General features: G+C 43.2%; 1 protein-coding gene across 2 annotated transcripts in view; it reads right to left on the bottom strand.

Annotated features, from left to right (window-relative positions):
• Positions 1–39: 39 nt before the first annotated feature.
• ADGRF2 (adhesion G protein-coupled receptor F2) overlaps positions 40–16,823 on the bottom strand; it is a 41,951-nt gene continuing 25,167 nt past the window's right edge. For both annotated transcript variants that reach the window (XM_042938998.1, XM_042939000.1), the window contains 5 exons: positions 15,189–16,550; positions 9,209–9,250; positions 6,244–6,303; positions 3,747–3,823; positions 40–2,294 (listed from right to left, as the gene is read on the bottom strand). In XM_042938998.1, coding sequence (XP_042794932.1) covers positions 3,776–3,823; positions 6,244–6,303; positions 9,209–9,250; positions 15,189–16,550 — 1,512 coding nt within the window. In that variant the 3' untranslated portion in view covers positions 40–2,294; positions 3,747–3,775. The remainder of the gene's footprint in view (positions 2,295–3,746; positions 3,824–6,243; positions 6,304–9,208; positions 9,251–15,188; positions 16,551–16,823) is intronic.

Raw genomic sequence — 16,823 nt, 5'->3', positions numbered from 1 at the left:
ATTTTGCTGGCCGATACCCTCGATGTTGAACAGACCGAATCAAATGCTTCATTCTTTTATTGAGAAGTCAGTGAGCTAACTTCCATGAGACTGTCTATCTCCAGACTCATGCAAAGGGCCACGGTTGTGTGTTTGCTTGGGTTTGTGTGTGTTGTGTGTGTCCGTGAATTCACAGGTACTCTAATAAAATTAAACAGCTGACATTACAATGGCCAAGTACTATTCTAAGTATTTTATCTACACTTATTCATTTAGTCTATACAACACCCCTATGAGGTAGACTCTACTGTGTTCAATTTATGAATGAGAGAATCAAAATCTAAGGAATTTAAATAACTTTCCCAAGGATCACCATGTATCGAGTGTCTAGCAATGAATCTGCCTTAGACACTCTTAGCACCAATCTGTCCTTGAGCCACCTGACCAAGCCCCTTCCTCCATGAGGTGTGAGTAGGACATTGAAAATATCTCCACTCAGGGTCTTTCAAAGTCAACCTAAACATGCGGTTCACCGACACCTTTCAGGAGGGGGCAGACCAGGTTGTGGGCTATAGGAGCGAAGGCACACGTTTTTTCAAGGGAGCTCCAAAAACTCCTGGAGTTTCTCTGTTAGCATCCATGGGCGCTTTCCTGGTTAAAAAGAATCCCAAGACAGAATATCTTCATTACGGCCGTCCCATCCTAGGAAGTGAGCACCTTGGAGCAGAATGTGCTCTCATATTAGATGTGACCGTCAAGTGCTTAACACATAATACTGACGGAAGACCAATCTCTCTCTCTCTCTAGTGTTCAGCGTTCCCATCTGCAAGATGAGGCCATTGGACTCCGCCTTTTCTAAAGTTTATCCAGATTTCTAATTCTAGAACTATCCAGTTTCATGAGCTTCTGTCCTCGCTTCAATACCTTGGCTCTGGGTAAGTCACGTTTCTTGGTACTGAGATCTTTGTGTTACGAAAACCAGGACTATGCCTGCCCCACTCCCTTCCCTTGGAGCGACTCTACAGAAATACCAGGAAATGCCAAATTAAAATTCCTTTCTGTCTTCATTTGAGAAAAATGCGATTATTATCACAAGATAAGCCATGCCACTGGAAAGATAACTTATTCTCCAGGTTGGTGTATTTTTCTCCCTTTGGATTGACTTCTTTATTGTATTTTTTGTTTTTTTCAAGCTTCCTTACTTAGAGAAGGTTTTTTACAGTAAAAAAAGAAAGATGGAGAGAGACCCCTACTCATTCACAAGTGAGTCTCATTTTCCCATTTGTAATATAACATCATTAACACTGGCTTTGTGGTAGGATAATTAGGGGCTACTCGCTGCTTCCTTTTCCTTTATCCACTCATGTTGGTCTCATGCATCAGCCTGGGTGCTTGCTTTATAAAGGAGCTTTCTTTTTCCCTCTGAAGGGGCTTCTATCTATTGTACTTCTCTATTTGTTTGAATGTCAAATTTGTTTACATACAACATTAAGAAGATGAGCAGCTCTCTACTTGAAATATGATGGTTCCTCTTCCTCATCACATCACATATTGTTGGTGAGGGTTAATCTTACATCATCAGAGTTGACAGCGTCCCTCAGTGGCTCCATGTCTTCAGATGACATGAGTCCAGAGCTGGGAGCCTGCAGACTTGGGTTTCTAGCTCTGGCTTGAGCCTTGATTAGCTGTGGTCCATCACTCCAGGCTCCAGTCTCCTTAACTTACAATGAGCATCTTTCTGGTTCAAAAGCTCTATGTTTTTCACTTGTCTCACGGCCAAGTTGCCTCTAAGCCCAAGCCAGGCTAACCGTGTAATCAATTTAAATTTGGACAGGTGGACTGTGCTGGCAGTTGGATTCCTTTCGTACAAAGAACCAGCCATGACCTACTTAGAGTCAGCCCAACTGTTGGTGGCTATTCATGAGGGCCCCTCCCTTGGCAACGCACAGAATCCAGCCAGGTGACATCCTAGGCCACCTTTGCCAAGATGAACCAGACTCTCTTCCTGAGGATAAACATGACCCAACAGCATGGAGCTGGAGGCTCCACAAGACCAAGGCTCTGCTGCGGCCCACTGTGTCTTTCTGTCCCGTTGTGGACGCCCGGCATGGCGTATATATACATTGAGAGTTGGTGGGGAGAAATGTTCAGCATCACAGAGCAGCTTGGACAGAGGGGTCTTCCACCCTCCCCACACTTCACATCTTCCTCCATCAGCACCACAGCATGGGAGGCTTCCTTCATACTCCCCAGAGGCAAGAAGACAGGAGTAAGCACATTTTTCCTGGGGCTCTGCCATTCCCGGGATGTACGACCTTGTCAAGAACAGAAAACCACAACTTTAATGAACAGGTGGCAAGACCCAAAAGCCTCACAGCAACTACACTACAGGCTCACTCTTTCTGGAACAGTAAGCCCCTTTGGGTAGAGCCTCCTTGGCAAATGGAGAGTCTCTTTCTTTTAAGTCACTCTGGAATCCAGGGAACAGGCTGGTTTTCCACAGCCTACAAATGCTGAGATACAAACCTTGTCTTTCTGTAAGCAGGACCGATTGCTTTCCTCTTGGAAAAGACCCCTTTCTTTGTACAAGGCCCTGGGCTGCCACCGAAGGTCTCAGCCACAGAGGCTCATGGGAGCCAGGAGGTATTGGGATGGGGGGAGGGGAGGGTCTCTGTCTATGTATCTGAATGCCTCTCTCTGCATCTGTCCTCATTTCTGTCGCTGTCACTCTATGTGTGTCTCTGAGTGAGCCTCAGTCTCTGTGTATGTTTCTGTTTCTTTCTGTGTTTTCTGGGTCTCTCTCTGTAACCGTTGGCTTCTCTCTGTATCTCTCTGACTCACCGCAAATGTGGGCATCCTGTTGTGGGTGTCTCCATCTTTCTGTCTGATCTTCTCTCTCTAGATCTATAGAGACCTGGACACAGAGGATTGGAAGACTTGCCTGCACATGTCCACATGTCTGGGTGGCTCTCTTACGACCCAGAGTCACCACGCCCCTCGGTGTCTCTGTATTTCTGTTTCCCCTGTAACTCCCGTCTCTCTGTTTCTACATCTCTGTCTCTCAGACATTACCTCAAAAGTGAATTAACTTCTGCATTATCCCTGAAGCCTCTCACAGGTGGTGTTTACGATAATTCCTTGATCTTTCAACACTAGGGAACGAGAGGGGCCACAGTAGGATGTGTGGGGATATTATTGATATCATGTCCTGGGATGGGGAATTAGAGAGAGAAGAGAGGCAGCAGTCATGTAGAGCTGTGCAAATACCCCCCTTTAAATACACTCAGGCTAACTTACAACCATTCTCAGACATGCCTCACTGTTTTATAGCGACAACAAAAATTTCAGGAATGCAAGAATTAGAAGTGTGAATGTAACTCCAACCATAGCTAGAGGAGAATAGATTGTATAAGAAGAATCCTTTCAATCAAGAAAAAAAAACATTCATGGGCACCTGGGTGGCTCAGTCGGTTAAGTGTCTGACTTCAGCTCAGGTCATGATCCAGAGGTTCATGAGTTCAAGCCCCGCATCGGGCTGTGTGCTGACAGATCAGAGCCTGGAACCTGCTTCAGATTCTGTGTCTCCCTCTCTCTCTGCCCCTTCCCCCTGCTCACACTCTCTCTCTCTCCTTCTCTCTCTCTCTCTCAAAAGTAAATAAACTTTAAAAAACCAAAATTTAAAAAAAAAGAAACATTAAAAAAAGAAAAACAAAAAACATTCTTAATTACAATGTCATGAATTTGGGAACCCCTTCCTTTGCACTCACCTCCCAAGTTAGGAGTATAGCCGGCTATGTTAGCTTGGCCCTTTGGTGGGGTGACCAGAGAAATCAGTAGAAAGATTCTGTTGATGACAGAGGCATAATTGCATTTATCATTAGTAGTCTTTTCAATTATCACAACTAGTCAAAGCACATAGAGAACTGTGACCCACAGCAATTTATTTTATCCCTTCACTCTAACCCCCTCCTTCTTTGTATTAGCACCACGTACAACACAATAACAGGCCCGTGTGAGAGATCCCCCGGCTCCCACCTGGCCTGGCTCCTGGTCCTGAGGGGTCTCTAGTTTGGGAGGGAGATGGGGAGAAGGCAGCTGAGTGGCGTGGAGAGACAGAGCAACACCGGAACGCCTCCTAGCCCTCAAATAGCTTTTCTCAGCAGGCCTGCTGGAATCTTCCATGATACAGTCATCCTTTTATAATGTACCTGAGTCTAAAAGATCCTCGTGTTTTAGGTAAATGTTGCTTAAGATGCATCAGCTCTCTGGTGAAATGATTACCGCATGAGCGTGGACTAACTCACCACACCGGATACCAAAAGAACACATTTCTTATCCTGAGTCTGGGGAGCTGGGACTGATGCCCTGCAGACAGCTGTGACAGGAGAAAGAGTTCAGCCTGGCCTGTAGGAGATTGCTACACGGGGAGCAGAGGTCTTCGAAGCAGGAGAGAAGACAGACAAGCCCTACTTCCTCTGAGGAGGGCTGATAAAACCGACTTGGAACAGCCTACAGCTAGCGGGCAGGGGAAGGATTTTAAGACGTTAGGATAAATTTACCAGGTTCCTGGACCAGTGGTTCATGGCCTTGGCAGCTCTTCAGAATCAGTGGGAAACTTTAAAACAAACCAAAAAAAGTGACAGGCCCTACTCCCTGCTTTAAATTTTCTTGGACGTACGTGGTATTTTTTAAAAGTTCTCTAGATGTTTCTAAGGTGCAGCCAGCATTGAAAACCACTGACTCAAACAACCAACAAACTGGTAATAAAGTTCTGGGTATAATCCTGACTTGTATTTAAGTACAGACACGAAGAGAAGTGGGCCAGATGATCAGAGAGCAATTCACCCCTGTGGTGGCTGAATGAATCAGTACTAGAAATGCATAAGGAAAGGAACAGTGACAGACTGGAAGCGACTGGAAGAGCCAAGACTCTCCTGAGAGCAGGGGACAGACCCAGTGAGGTGGTAAGGGGATACTTATGCCAGGCAGACTGATCGGAGGCAAATATGTACAATGCTAGGTAGGGTCTCAGCATCGGCTACGTTAGAACCACCTGGGGAGCTTGTAAAACTCCCAGACACATCGCAGACCGATCCAATTAGAATCTTCAGGCGTGAGACTCAAGCAACATTTTTTGAAGCTTCCTAATCGATTCTGATCTTCGGGTAATGTTGAGAACCACTGCTTTGGGTAACTATTGACGTTTATTCTCAATAAAACTTAGCTTTTGAAAATTTCAGCTGGAAAAGATATAGAGAGGTCAACAATCTGCCAGGTTTGGAGACCAAGGACCAAGTTTAGGTAAGAGTAACAGGAAAGGAGACAGGAAAATAGAGGGAAGAGAAAGGAGGGAAGATAAAAGGGGGCCTAAAGAGGAGAGAATAGAAAGGCAAAGGACATATGGGGGGGCCAATGCTGCTACTCAGGGCCATGGGTACCAGCTCTACAGTGATGGGGCACCCCTCTCCATGCACATGTCCTGCAACCCAGTCCACGCACGGTGGTATAGATCCCATCCGATGTTGGCATGGGAAACTCTAGATTGCCTCTTCTCTTGTGACTCAGTATGTTCCCTGGGCCAACACTGATCCCCTCGTGCTGCCATTTAAACATTTTTTAGTTTTTCCCTCACTCAGAAGAGCTGAGGGAGCGAACCTTTGCATAACAATACATGATTTGTACACTGTAGGAAGTGAACATCAAGGAGAGGGCTTGTGGGCTACTAAACTGTAGAGCCTTCTCCACAACACCGCTGAGCAGCCCCGAACCTTCTCTGACAATTCCGGTAACCATGGCAGTCACCCTTCTTGAAAATCAAGCTATGAGGAAGTTCTTTGTGGAGGGTCAGAATTTGTTTCCCTGGACTTTCACACTGTGGATGTGGTTCAACCGATTGGAGTCATGGAGAACGAACAGCCTATCAAGGGAAGCTGAGATTTTCCCTTCTCTCATTTCCCTGCCTCATCACAGGCTTGCTCTCCTGCTGCATGGGTCGCGGTTTGTCCCTCCAGGCCCCCTCCCGACCCCCTGCCTGGCCACTCTCCTCTAAATGCATTTAAGTGTGCTTTCCTTTCTTTGGATGTGGTCCCACCACTCCAGAAAGAATCTGAACAGCTCAAAGAGGTGCTCCCTTGGCACTTCTGAAAAACCCATACCACAGAGCGTTAAGGTGCTTGGTTTATTAACAGTCCATACGCCAGAAATGCCAACACTGTTGTCATCTTGTCAAACGTCTAAATGCAATAATGCACATGAAGGCTTTACCTCTGAGATTCTGGAGATCCATTTTGCAGAAGTTACTCGACCCTTTAAAGCTTCTCTTATCTGGAGAGAGAACAAAAGGGGTTAATAATTTAAAAAATTACGAGAGGCCATCACACGTGCTGGGGCCTGGCGAACACTCTGGCAAGGGAGGGTGTTACCAGCTGGGTCCTGTCGGTGGGTCATGGAGGGATCAGGAACTTGGAGGAGTGGTTCGGGAAAAGGTGGAGAGAGGGGGAAGCACAAGGAAGATGAGGCTGGCTCAGGACACTCATACTCAGGGGCCTTCAACATGAACCCAGTGACTAAGAAGCACATTTTGCCACGGGTTAGAGCAATCTTTGACTTAGCACTGGGAGTAGTTTTTTTGCAGCCCTTGAATAGTTGAACATCTCCCACAGCTGCCAGTTATTTAAACCCTGCTTTCTAGAGGTCAATCCAAAGCTAAAAAAAAAAAAAAAAAAAAAAAAAGAATCTTATGCAATATGGCAAAAGCCCGTGGAACGGAGAATAATAAGAATAATAAATAACAATTCTATTTTGTTTTTTAAATATATATTAAATAGATTTAACGTACATATAAATATGAAAGGTAAATCTATTTAATATATATTCAATACTATATAATATATGATGATATATTCTTTATTAACACTAATGTAATATATAATATAAATTAATAGAATATTAATATAGCATATTAGTGTCAAATATATTTTGTTTCTTTAATTGTATTTTATTGTATATTTATATTTTGTCTTGAAAAAGCACTTTAAAGTCCTTTTCACACCCGCCATCTCATTTTATCCAAAAAACAGTCCTGTCAAATAGGTACCATTATTTCCATTTTATAACCGAGGACATTAAGTTCAGGAGATGAAGGGACACCCAAAGTCAGTTGACTGCTGAGAAGAGCCAAAAAGTCAGTTGACTGCAGAGAAGAGCCAAGACTTGAGTTCTTGTCTCCTGACTCCAGACCAACCTGTCATTTTCCCTCAATCTCTCTGGCTGAACGCAGGCAGTGTCTTTTTGTTTTTACTCTGTCTTCCCTTCTACTTTACAAAATGCCACTCATCTTCCAAGGCCTTATAGTTCTGTCTTGACAGTTAATGGATGCCCAAGTCCTCCAGCTCAGAGTGACTTCACCCTTCGCAGACAATGTGATATTCTTTGCCACACACAGGCTCCGGAGAGGAAGGAGCACCCCCCGGGGTTTGGGGGCTGTGCCCTCAAGGGCCCATGGGGATATGAGAAGACATACTGGAGGTTCTCTTTACAATTCTTTCTTTTTATGTTTCACAGTGTGCAAAATACATACTTCGTAAATTAATAATAAACACGTCTGGGGACACATGCTCACTGTTTTTTACTGATGTAAAAATTTGACTACTGGCATATACAGCTTTGTATCAATTAATCATGTATGGTCCTGTGACATCTTTGAGTCTTTACCTATTATAATTTTAAATATGAGAGGTTTTGATCTTGATAAAAAGTTGTAGGTCTTAGAGTTCTTTGCACATCTCACAACACCTGGTAAATCAGTAAGTAAAAATGTTGCTGCTGATGCTTTGACAACAAATACTAGTTGTGGTATTATGGTTAATAAAGAAAAAAAAACCCACAATCATACGGTATGCAACTGTGTACCACCTTAAATGCTTTCTGTGTTTTTTCACTTGCAAAATCACATTGGTTCTCTACCTCATCTGGCAGAAGAGGCAGGAAAATCATCATTATCTCTGCATTCTGTTTAGGGGATCTGGGTTCCTGAGAGTGAAGGACTCCCCAGTGTCTCAGAGATAGTACATAGAAAGACTGAAACACTAATACTCTGCCACCTCTAAATAATTTTTGTTAGGTTGATATGGTATCCTCATAACAAAATGAAAGGACCGGTGTGAATTGCCCCTTTCACAAACCCCAGACATTAACTTAATAATAGAATAGCATAGATAAAAAATTAATTCATTAAACGCCCCTGCAGGGGAAGTGTTTGCATCTACATTTGAGAGGGTGGCTTGCTTTTCTCACTCCAGGAGGCAGGGGGTGAAAGAGGGTGATCTTAGAAGGCTGGGTAACCATTTGATATTTTATTCATGTTTAGTCTTTATGTGTCTTCACCACTCACCACCTATTCACACTCATCCGTATTTGGGAAATTCCCTTCTCTGGGTCCACCGCTCTATAAAGTAGAACTCACTGTCCCAACTTCCCTTGCAGCTAAGATGCAGCCATGTGACCTGGACTCAGCCAATCAGACATGTCAGTGCAAAGAAGCAGGTGCCAGGGGGCCCCAACAGGCAGGGTGAAGGTGACTTCCAAGACAACAGTAGCAGCAATTCTAGCTTATCATCTGCTACCTGACCTTGGCCTGGCAAGCTGTGCTATCTGGGCCCAGGAAAATGAGGAGGAACATTGGTGTCTAGTTCCATGCTATGGATGGGGAACTGTGCCTGGGATGTAGCCTCCAAGGCTCTAAGCCAGAGGGACGTCCCCAAAGATGATATTGTAAGATTTCATGAGTCCTCTTTCTGCTTCAACTTGTTAGAGTGGGTTTCTGTAGAGATCATGGGCAAGTTTAACCACTCTGAGTCTCAGTTTCCTCATCCATAAAATGGAATATAAGAATATCCAAGATTGTTTTAAGGATTAGAGGTAATGCACATAAAATGCTCAGCTCTATAAGAGTTTGTAAGATAGATATTACTTCCATCATAAAAAAGAGTGATGCCCTGTTTGAGTGTGTGCACAAATGACTGAAGTCAAAGATGCTCAGTAAGGGGTCTTTCCAAGTGAGAATTCCAGGGCCAAATACAGTTAATGCAAGAGGAGGAGGAGGAGGAAGAAAATGGGGAGGGGGGGGGGAGAAGGAGAAGAAGAAGAAGAAGAAGAAGAAGAAGAAGAAGAAGAAGAAAAAGGAGGAGGAGGAGGAGAGGGAGGAGGGGGGGAAGAGGATTTACAATACCTTTGGATCCAGGATTGTTCCAAACACCAAGATGAAGAAGCCCTGAGAAAGAAGAGGAAAGAAAAGCCATTTACAATAATAATAATAATAATAATAATAATAATAATAATAATAATAATAAATATTGGTATTTATCAGTCCTTTTCTAGTTTAAAAAACAAACGAAATAAAAACAATTTATTAAATCTTTGACTCTGTTAAGGCCACACGACCTGGGTTCATACACTCAATGAATATTCATTGAGCCTCTTCCACGTGCCAGCCACTGTTCTCGACACTTGGGATACGTCACTAAACCCAACAGACCAAGGTCTGTGATTCATACAAGAAGATTATGGGGATTTCTTTTTAAGTAGGGCAAACTAAAAGCATTTAGCATTGACCAGGAGCTCGCCAGAACATATATCTCACTAGAACACAATAGTCTGAGCAAGACTCAGAGGAGATGTTAGGCCATGGACAGCAGTTTTGCAGTCCTTGGACAAACTAATGAAAGAAACTTCCACACAAAAAAAGCAAAGCAGCTATGCTCAGCTTCTGTTAGCACTCTCAACTTCCTTCCCCCATCCACAACCAAAGAAAATTATAAAACTTGAAAAGAAAAATCAAGTACAGGGTGCCTGGGTGGCTCAGTCAGTTAAGCATCCCATTCTTGATTTCAGCTCAGGTCATGATCTCACGGTTCGTGAGTTCAAACCCTGCATCAGGTTCTGTGCTGACAGTGCAGAGCCTGCTTGGGATTCTTTCTCTCCCTCTTTCTCTGCCCCTCCCCTGCTTTCTCTCTCTCTCTCTCTCTCTCTCTCTCTCTCTCTCTCTCTCTCTCAAAATAAATAACTAAACCAAAAAAAAAAAAATTTAAGGAAAAGTCAAGTACATGGGCCCTAAGACATAAAACAGATTGAGCTTCTAAGCACATAACAGGTGCTCAGAAACAGGTGCTCCAAATATGACATAGAGGGAATTATAGCTCTCCTATCCCTTACCATCCATTCAAAAAGAGACCCCATTAAAGTCAAAAGGAGGCTGTTCCTCTATCATTACAGTCCATTTGAATTGGCATAGAACCCCCCTGGAAGAAGGAAGAAAAAGTATTCATCCCATTTTTCAGACAAGTAGAAAGAAACTCAGAGATTCAACTTTCAAAATGTAACAGATAGCAACATTCATTAGATAGTTTCTCCTGAAGGCGTGGTTACTTGAGTCCTGGTCCACCTGAGAGGAGAAGTGAGATAATGACTTTGATTAGCAAAGCATCCCTCTGTTAAGCTGCTTTGATCTCATAATCGAATGTGAACCCTTAGCTAAGCAGATGCCTATGAGGACACATGGGTTTAATATAAGTGGTGCCATAAAGATGTTGCAACTCAGTAACAGCAACATCAAACCCACTGCTACCTCTATTTGTAAAAGCTTAGCTGACAGGTGGAGGATTTCACAGGGACCAGTGCTGACCACGAAGCTCATCCAATCCCCAAACATACTAAATCCACCTCTCCATTCAGCCAGTCCAGCAAGCACTCCAAAGCTTGGAGACCTTCTATCAGATTGCTTTTCTGTGTGACACTCTTAGCCTATAAGATAACTATTGAAATCTGTCATTGTGTCTACCAAGAAAATGTCATCGCTAGCATGGTCATATAGGTTACAAAGCATCATTCGTATAAAGATGCCTGGAACAAATACAACCAGGTCTGGTTTTGGTACCGGGAATACATTTTAAATCAGAATCTCCATGAATTTTGCCCAGGAGTTAAATTTTTAAAATATCTAGGAACTGTACGTTTAGCCCGTTTCTTCCAAAACATGCATTCCTTTGGCTGAAGGACTAAGAGGAATTTCTCTCCTTGTTAGATTTTCAATTTCTTGAGGCTAAACCAATTATATTCATATCTGCAACATTTAGCATAATGCTTGACACACAATAAGTACTCAGTAAATGTGTGTTTCTATTTGTGTGTGTGCATCTATATCTGTGTTTGTGTGTGTTTAACTGCTTTATTATGCAACCTGAATTTGTACACTCATAAACATGTAACAGGAACATATTCTAGTAGGATCACTTTTTATTGGTCCCACCTTGGGAAAAGTTACACGAAATATCATTCAGAAAATTTGGATAGATTATTAGTCAAAGGTTTAGTATCTGATTGATAAAATACACTGGTAGTTGCTTCTTTGCATTTCTTTTAGTAGATAAAGCTTAATTTGAGCAGATAAATGTCAAGGTGTTCTCCCATGTTTTAAAATATATGCTTTACTGCTATGGAAGGAATGTTCATATCCTCTCCGCCAAAATTTGTATGTTAAATCCTAATGCCCAAAGTGGAGACATGCATTTGGAAGGTAATTAGGTCACAAGGGTGGGGCCCTCATGAAAGGGATTAGTGCGCTTACAAAAGAGACCCCAGAAAGTTCCCTTGCCCCTTCTGCTATGTGATGTTCTAGCAAGAAGATGGTATCGATCTATGAGGCAGGAAGCAAGCTCCCTCCAAACACCACATTTGTATGTGCCTTGATCTTGGACTTCCCAGCCTCCAGAACTGTGAGAAATAAATTTCTGTTGTTTGTAAGCCACCCAATCTACAGTATTTTTGTTACAGCGGCTCAAATGAACTGAGACATTTATTTTCTCTAGCTACAACAGCTATGAGGGGGTCCCCACAGCTTACCCAACCTACAGTTACTGCTATGGAAGGCATACGAAAGGAACTGTATTTACAGTTGTATTCAGTAAATACAAGAGAGGATACCAACCAGAAGTTATGGATTACAAGTGAGCAGTCAAATCAGCAATTGACTACATAATAATTATCCTCTGGTAAAGGGGATGATCGAGCTTTAAAACCAATGGAGGTGCTCACATGAGGCTAGGACCAGGAAAGCTTCAGAAGAGTCTTTCTCCTACATCTTCTGGACCTCCCAGTGCGTTTAGGAGTCCCTCTCCCCTCTCTGCTCTATCAGCCCCAGCTGCCCCTCATCTTGGCTCTTCCTAGGACTCTGCTTGTCCTGCTTCCTTCTGCTCACTTCATTGTGTCTCCCACCTCAACAGATCTGTGGCTCTCCTTTCTCTCCTCCGACACTGGGCATCCTCAGGATGCCCTGGTCCACGGGTCTGGTAAATAGCAATAACCAGCTCTCCTAATTTGAAGCACTTACCACTCTCCATTTAAATACTCCCACCCTGGCTGATTTAAATCTAACAACATGACATCACTGAAGATGGAGTTAGAAAGGGATGGACACATCATAATACAGGGTTTCCACCATACACATACAGTAGATGCAAATACCCTCACAAGCAAAGTAAAGTGTAGACAAATAATTAGGAAGTAATGCATTTGGAGGATGTAGGACGTTAAACAGAGCCATTGTTTTATTTAATTAAAAGTTTATATATTTAATTTTTAATGATGTCCCTTTGCAAAATTCCTAAAAATAGAAGTCATTTCTCTTGAGCCAGGGCAAACCAGCTCCAGAACACTGGTGCCTAATACCTACCAGTCCTCATGCCCAGGGTCTACCCTTCACCCACACCCTGCTCTCAGCTTCTCACCTCCATCAGTACTGGCATTTGGATGAGCTCCATCCCCTTTGCCAGGAGTCAAGACAAAAACTGAGTTGAAATTACAAGTTGATCCTGTCATGACAGGTAAAGGAACTCATGGCACCAAAATACGAGTGCTCAGAGCCTAGTCCCAACAAAAATCACAGTAAAGATCTGCAACCCCAACACCGGGTGACAAGGAAAGGGAAATGTTGAGGAGTAGATACATCAACTCCTTAAGGGTTCCTGACAAATAGCCATGGGAATATACTGAACAGAAATTTAAGAACACTAGGTTGTTCTCCCAGCCCTATGCATGACTAGCCACATAAACATGGATAAGAGCTATACAAAAATTATAGGATACTATTCATATTTTCTATAGAAATGCATAAAAACAGAGATCCCAAAGACAAGGAACCATTATTATCATTATTATTAGCTTTGTTCTCCAAGGCATCAAAATGCTTATTATAAAATGAAATCACTGGGGGCCCCTGGGTGGCTCAATCGGTTAAGTGTCCAACTTAGCCTCAGATCATGATCTCACGGTTCGTGGGTTCAAGCCCTGTGTCGGGCTCTGTGCTGACAGCTCAGAGCCTGGACCCTGCTTCAGATTCTGTGTCTCCCTCTCTCTCTCTACCCCTCCCCCACTCACACTCTGTGTCTCCCTCTCTCTCTGTTTCTCTTAAAAATAAACATTAAAAAAACTTTTTAGGGGCGCCTGGGTGGCTCAGTTGGTTGAGCGTCTCACTTCAGCTCAGGTCATAATCTCACAGTTCATGAGTTCAAGCCCTGCATCAGGCCCTGTGCTGACAGCTCAGAGCCTGGAGCCTGCTTCAGATTCTGTGTCTCCTTCTCTCTCTGCCCCTAACCCACTCACATTCTGTCTCTGTCTCTCTCAAAAATAAATAAACATAAAAAAAAATTTTTTTAAATAAAAATAAAAAAAATTTTAATGAAATTGTTTATACACAAATCTTAAAAGAGAAAAAGGAGAAAATATGTGACCCAAAATCTCTATTATCCATTAGGTAAAACATTTATTTCCGAATAAGCATACACTCAGAAGAAAGGATTATTTTAAAGGTCTTTAGAAAGCTAAAAGCTTTCTTATCAACTAGTTCCTATCTACATATTTAACATTCAGTGTAATAAATTTTGGCTCCTTGGTACCCGGTGACAGAAAAAAAAAATGAAAAAAAATTCAGTCAAGTAGAGGCTTATTGAATACAGCATACTATCCTGTCATATTTCTACATGGTAACCTGGTAAGATGCTACAATGTATCTTTAAGTGAAAAAGTAAGGTGCATAATAATGTATATTTTAACCCCTATATTATGTGAAAATATATTTGTATATAAGCATAAAAAATTTGGCAAAGATACCCGTGAAACTGTGAACATTGCTTAATTCATACAGGTGAGAGAAGAGAAGAGAAACCATCGTTAATATCATTCTGTATGATTTGCCTCATTACAATAAGATGGTTTCCAATGGGAACCAAAAATTCTAAATGGAAAGAAATGCCATGAATGTGCACATTTTAATACCTCCAGTTGGGTACCTAGATTTGGGGGAAGTAGTGGTATTTAGTTCTGAACAGTAGCAGCTCAGCCTACTGTAGTGCTATTCATGATCTTTAGGTCATTTTTGAACTTGATGCTTTCCACCCACTGTTTTATTTCAGTATTTCAGGCAGGCAGTGGTAATACCCATTTTATAAGTGAGAAAAATATGGCTCAGAAAAGTTAATCAAATACCTCAAAAGAACGTTATATATCAGTAAATGAGAGAGTCAAGATTTGCATCCAGGCCTTTCTGGGGAAAAAGAGTTTATTTCCTCACTTAATATTCTATTCCAGGGGCACCTGGGTGGCTCAGTCGGTTAAGCGGCCGACTTCGGCTCAGGTCATGATCTCGCAGTCCGTGAGTTCGAGCCCCGCGTCGGGCTCTGTGCTGACAGCTCAGAGCCTGGAGCCTGTTTCAGATTCTGTGTCTCCCTCTCTCTGACCCTCCCCCATTCATGCTCTGTCTCTCTGTCTCAAAAATAAATAAACGTTAAAAAAATTAAAAAAAAAATTCTATTCCAAATCTATTGTCTTTTATAAAGAAATATGATTCTATGGGGCTCCTGGGTGGGTCAGTCGGTTGACTTTCCAACTCTTGGTTTTGCTCAGGTCATGATCTTCCGGTTCATGAGTTTGAGTCCCACATCAAGCTCTGCACTGACAATGCGGAGCCTGCTTGGGATTCCCTCTCTCTCTCTCTCTCCCTCTCTCTGCCTCTCCCCTGCTCGTGCTCGCTCTCTCCCAAAATAAATAAATGAATTTTTAAAAAAGACAGAAATAAAGAAATATGATTCCAAAAGCTCCGAATCACAAAACTTCTTCCTGAATTCTCTCAGTACTTGGTCAGTAGCATCTAGACTTACCTGAAATGCATTGAGCACAGAGAAGATAATGTGGAAGGCAAGGTTGCTGTCATCAACGACCATGGCTATTCCAAATCCCCAGGTCAGTCCCAGCAGCGGTGTGAGGATGGCGATGTTCTTACTGATTCTCACAATGGCTCTCACCTCCTGGAACATGGAACTGCCAATGGCGGGTCGCTGGGTCTTGACAATCACGAGTGTGACTGTGACCAGGTTCACTACCACAATGGCCAGAGCTGGGACCACAAAGGCCAAGAGGGCCTTGGTCATGTCCCAGTTGAGCCAGCAGGCCTCAGGCCGGAGGTAGCCTTTGCCGGGCTCAGTGGCAGCAACTGTGATAGCAGCAATGACCAAGGGGCACCCGTAGCCGATTGAAAAGAGAGCTGCCACCAGGACCGACTTGGGCAGTGTATGGAAGACAATCAGGATTCCGTAGAGGATAAGGAGCGCTTTGGCAAGCATCCAGAAAAACACAGAAAGGTAAAAGAAATGAACAAAAAATGTTGCTGCCACACACCCACTGTGATGTGCCACTGGACCACTAAGAAAGGAAGCCACAACGAACCACACATCAGCCATCAGCAAGGTGGCCGCAACATTAGCGATGCATATATGGCGTAAGTACGAGATCTCTGTCTTTGTCACTTGGCCCCAGACCAAGGCCTCAATGGACAAGCAAAGGATCAAGCTGCAAATAGAAATGCCCAGGCCTATGTACGTGATATAAGTCAGGATCGGGCTCTCCAAGATGTGGGGTGACATAAGAATGGAAAAAGAGGTAAACAACTTGCTTGGCCTACATTTGCAAACAGCTTGCTGGGAGTTTTCTTGAATTATTTGACAGGCCTGCTGGTCCCATCTGCTCTCCAAGGAGTGCCAGCCAACACACTGTGTCCTCTTCTCCTCTGACTTGTTGATCTTTTCAAAAATCAGTGAGATTCTTTTAAGTTCCTTGGGCAAAATGACAGATAAGACAAGCCCATTCACTGTGACGTTTTCCAAAAAACTGGCTTTTAAGATGGCCCCAAGAGTTGGAAATGCAATGCTGATGGCCTGAGAAGGAGCGGGCACCTTCCGAAGTTCATCTCTACTGATCAACACCTGCCCAGTGATCTCACTGCTGGTGTCATTAACTCTCATTGAAAAACTGAAATTCTTTCCAGTGTTGTCTGGGGATATGGCAGTGCCCATAGTATGAATGAAGACATCTGATATGTCAATCGGATATTTATTTATAAATAGCTTTCTGGCAAAGGAGTTGACTGAGTGTAGCAGGACACAGCTGCTATTTCTGTCCGGGATGAAGGTCCAGTTTGAGATGCTTTTGCTGTTAAGAATGTGGTTGGCCATGATGCTGTAACTCTGCCAAGGAAGAACCAGCATTAGTACTGAGCTGCTCTGGGCATCTGCCAGAACAGTCAAGAGTCACTTTCATCAAGTGTGGTCCTCCATCCAACAGCATAGACATCCCTTGGGAACTTCTTAGAAATACGCAATCTCAGGGCCCACCCTAGACCCGATGAGTCATAATCAGCATCGTAATGAGATCCCCAGGGTACCCACACGCCACCAAAATGTAAGTTGAGGGATAGAGCAAGGAGTGAGTTGCCCTCGTGTCACATATGCAATGTCTCC

This window comes from Panthera leo, chromosome B2, assembly GCF_018350215.1.
Source record: "Panthera leo isolate Ple1 chromosome B2, P.leo_Ple1_pat1.1, whole genome shotgun sequence".
Lineage (NCBI taxonomy): Eukaryota > Metazoa > Chordata > Mammalia > Carnivora > Felidae > Panthera > Panthera leo.
This window is presented reverse-complemented; position numbering and strand designations above follow the sequence as displayed.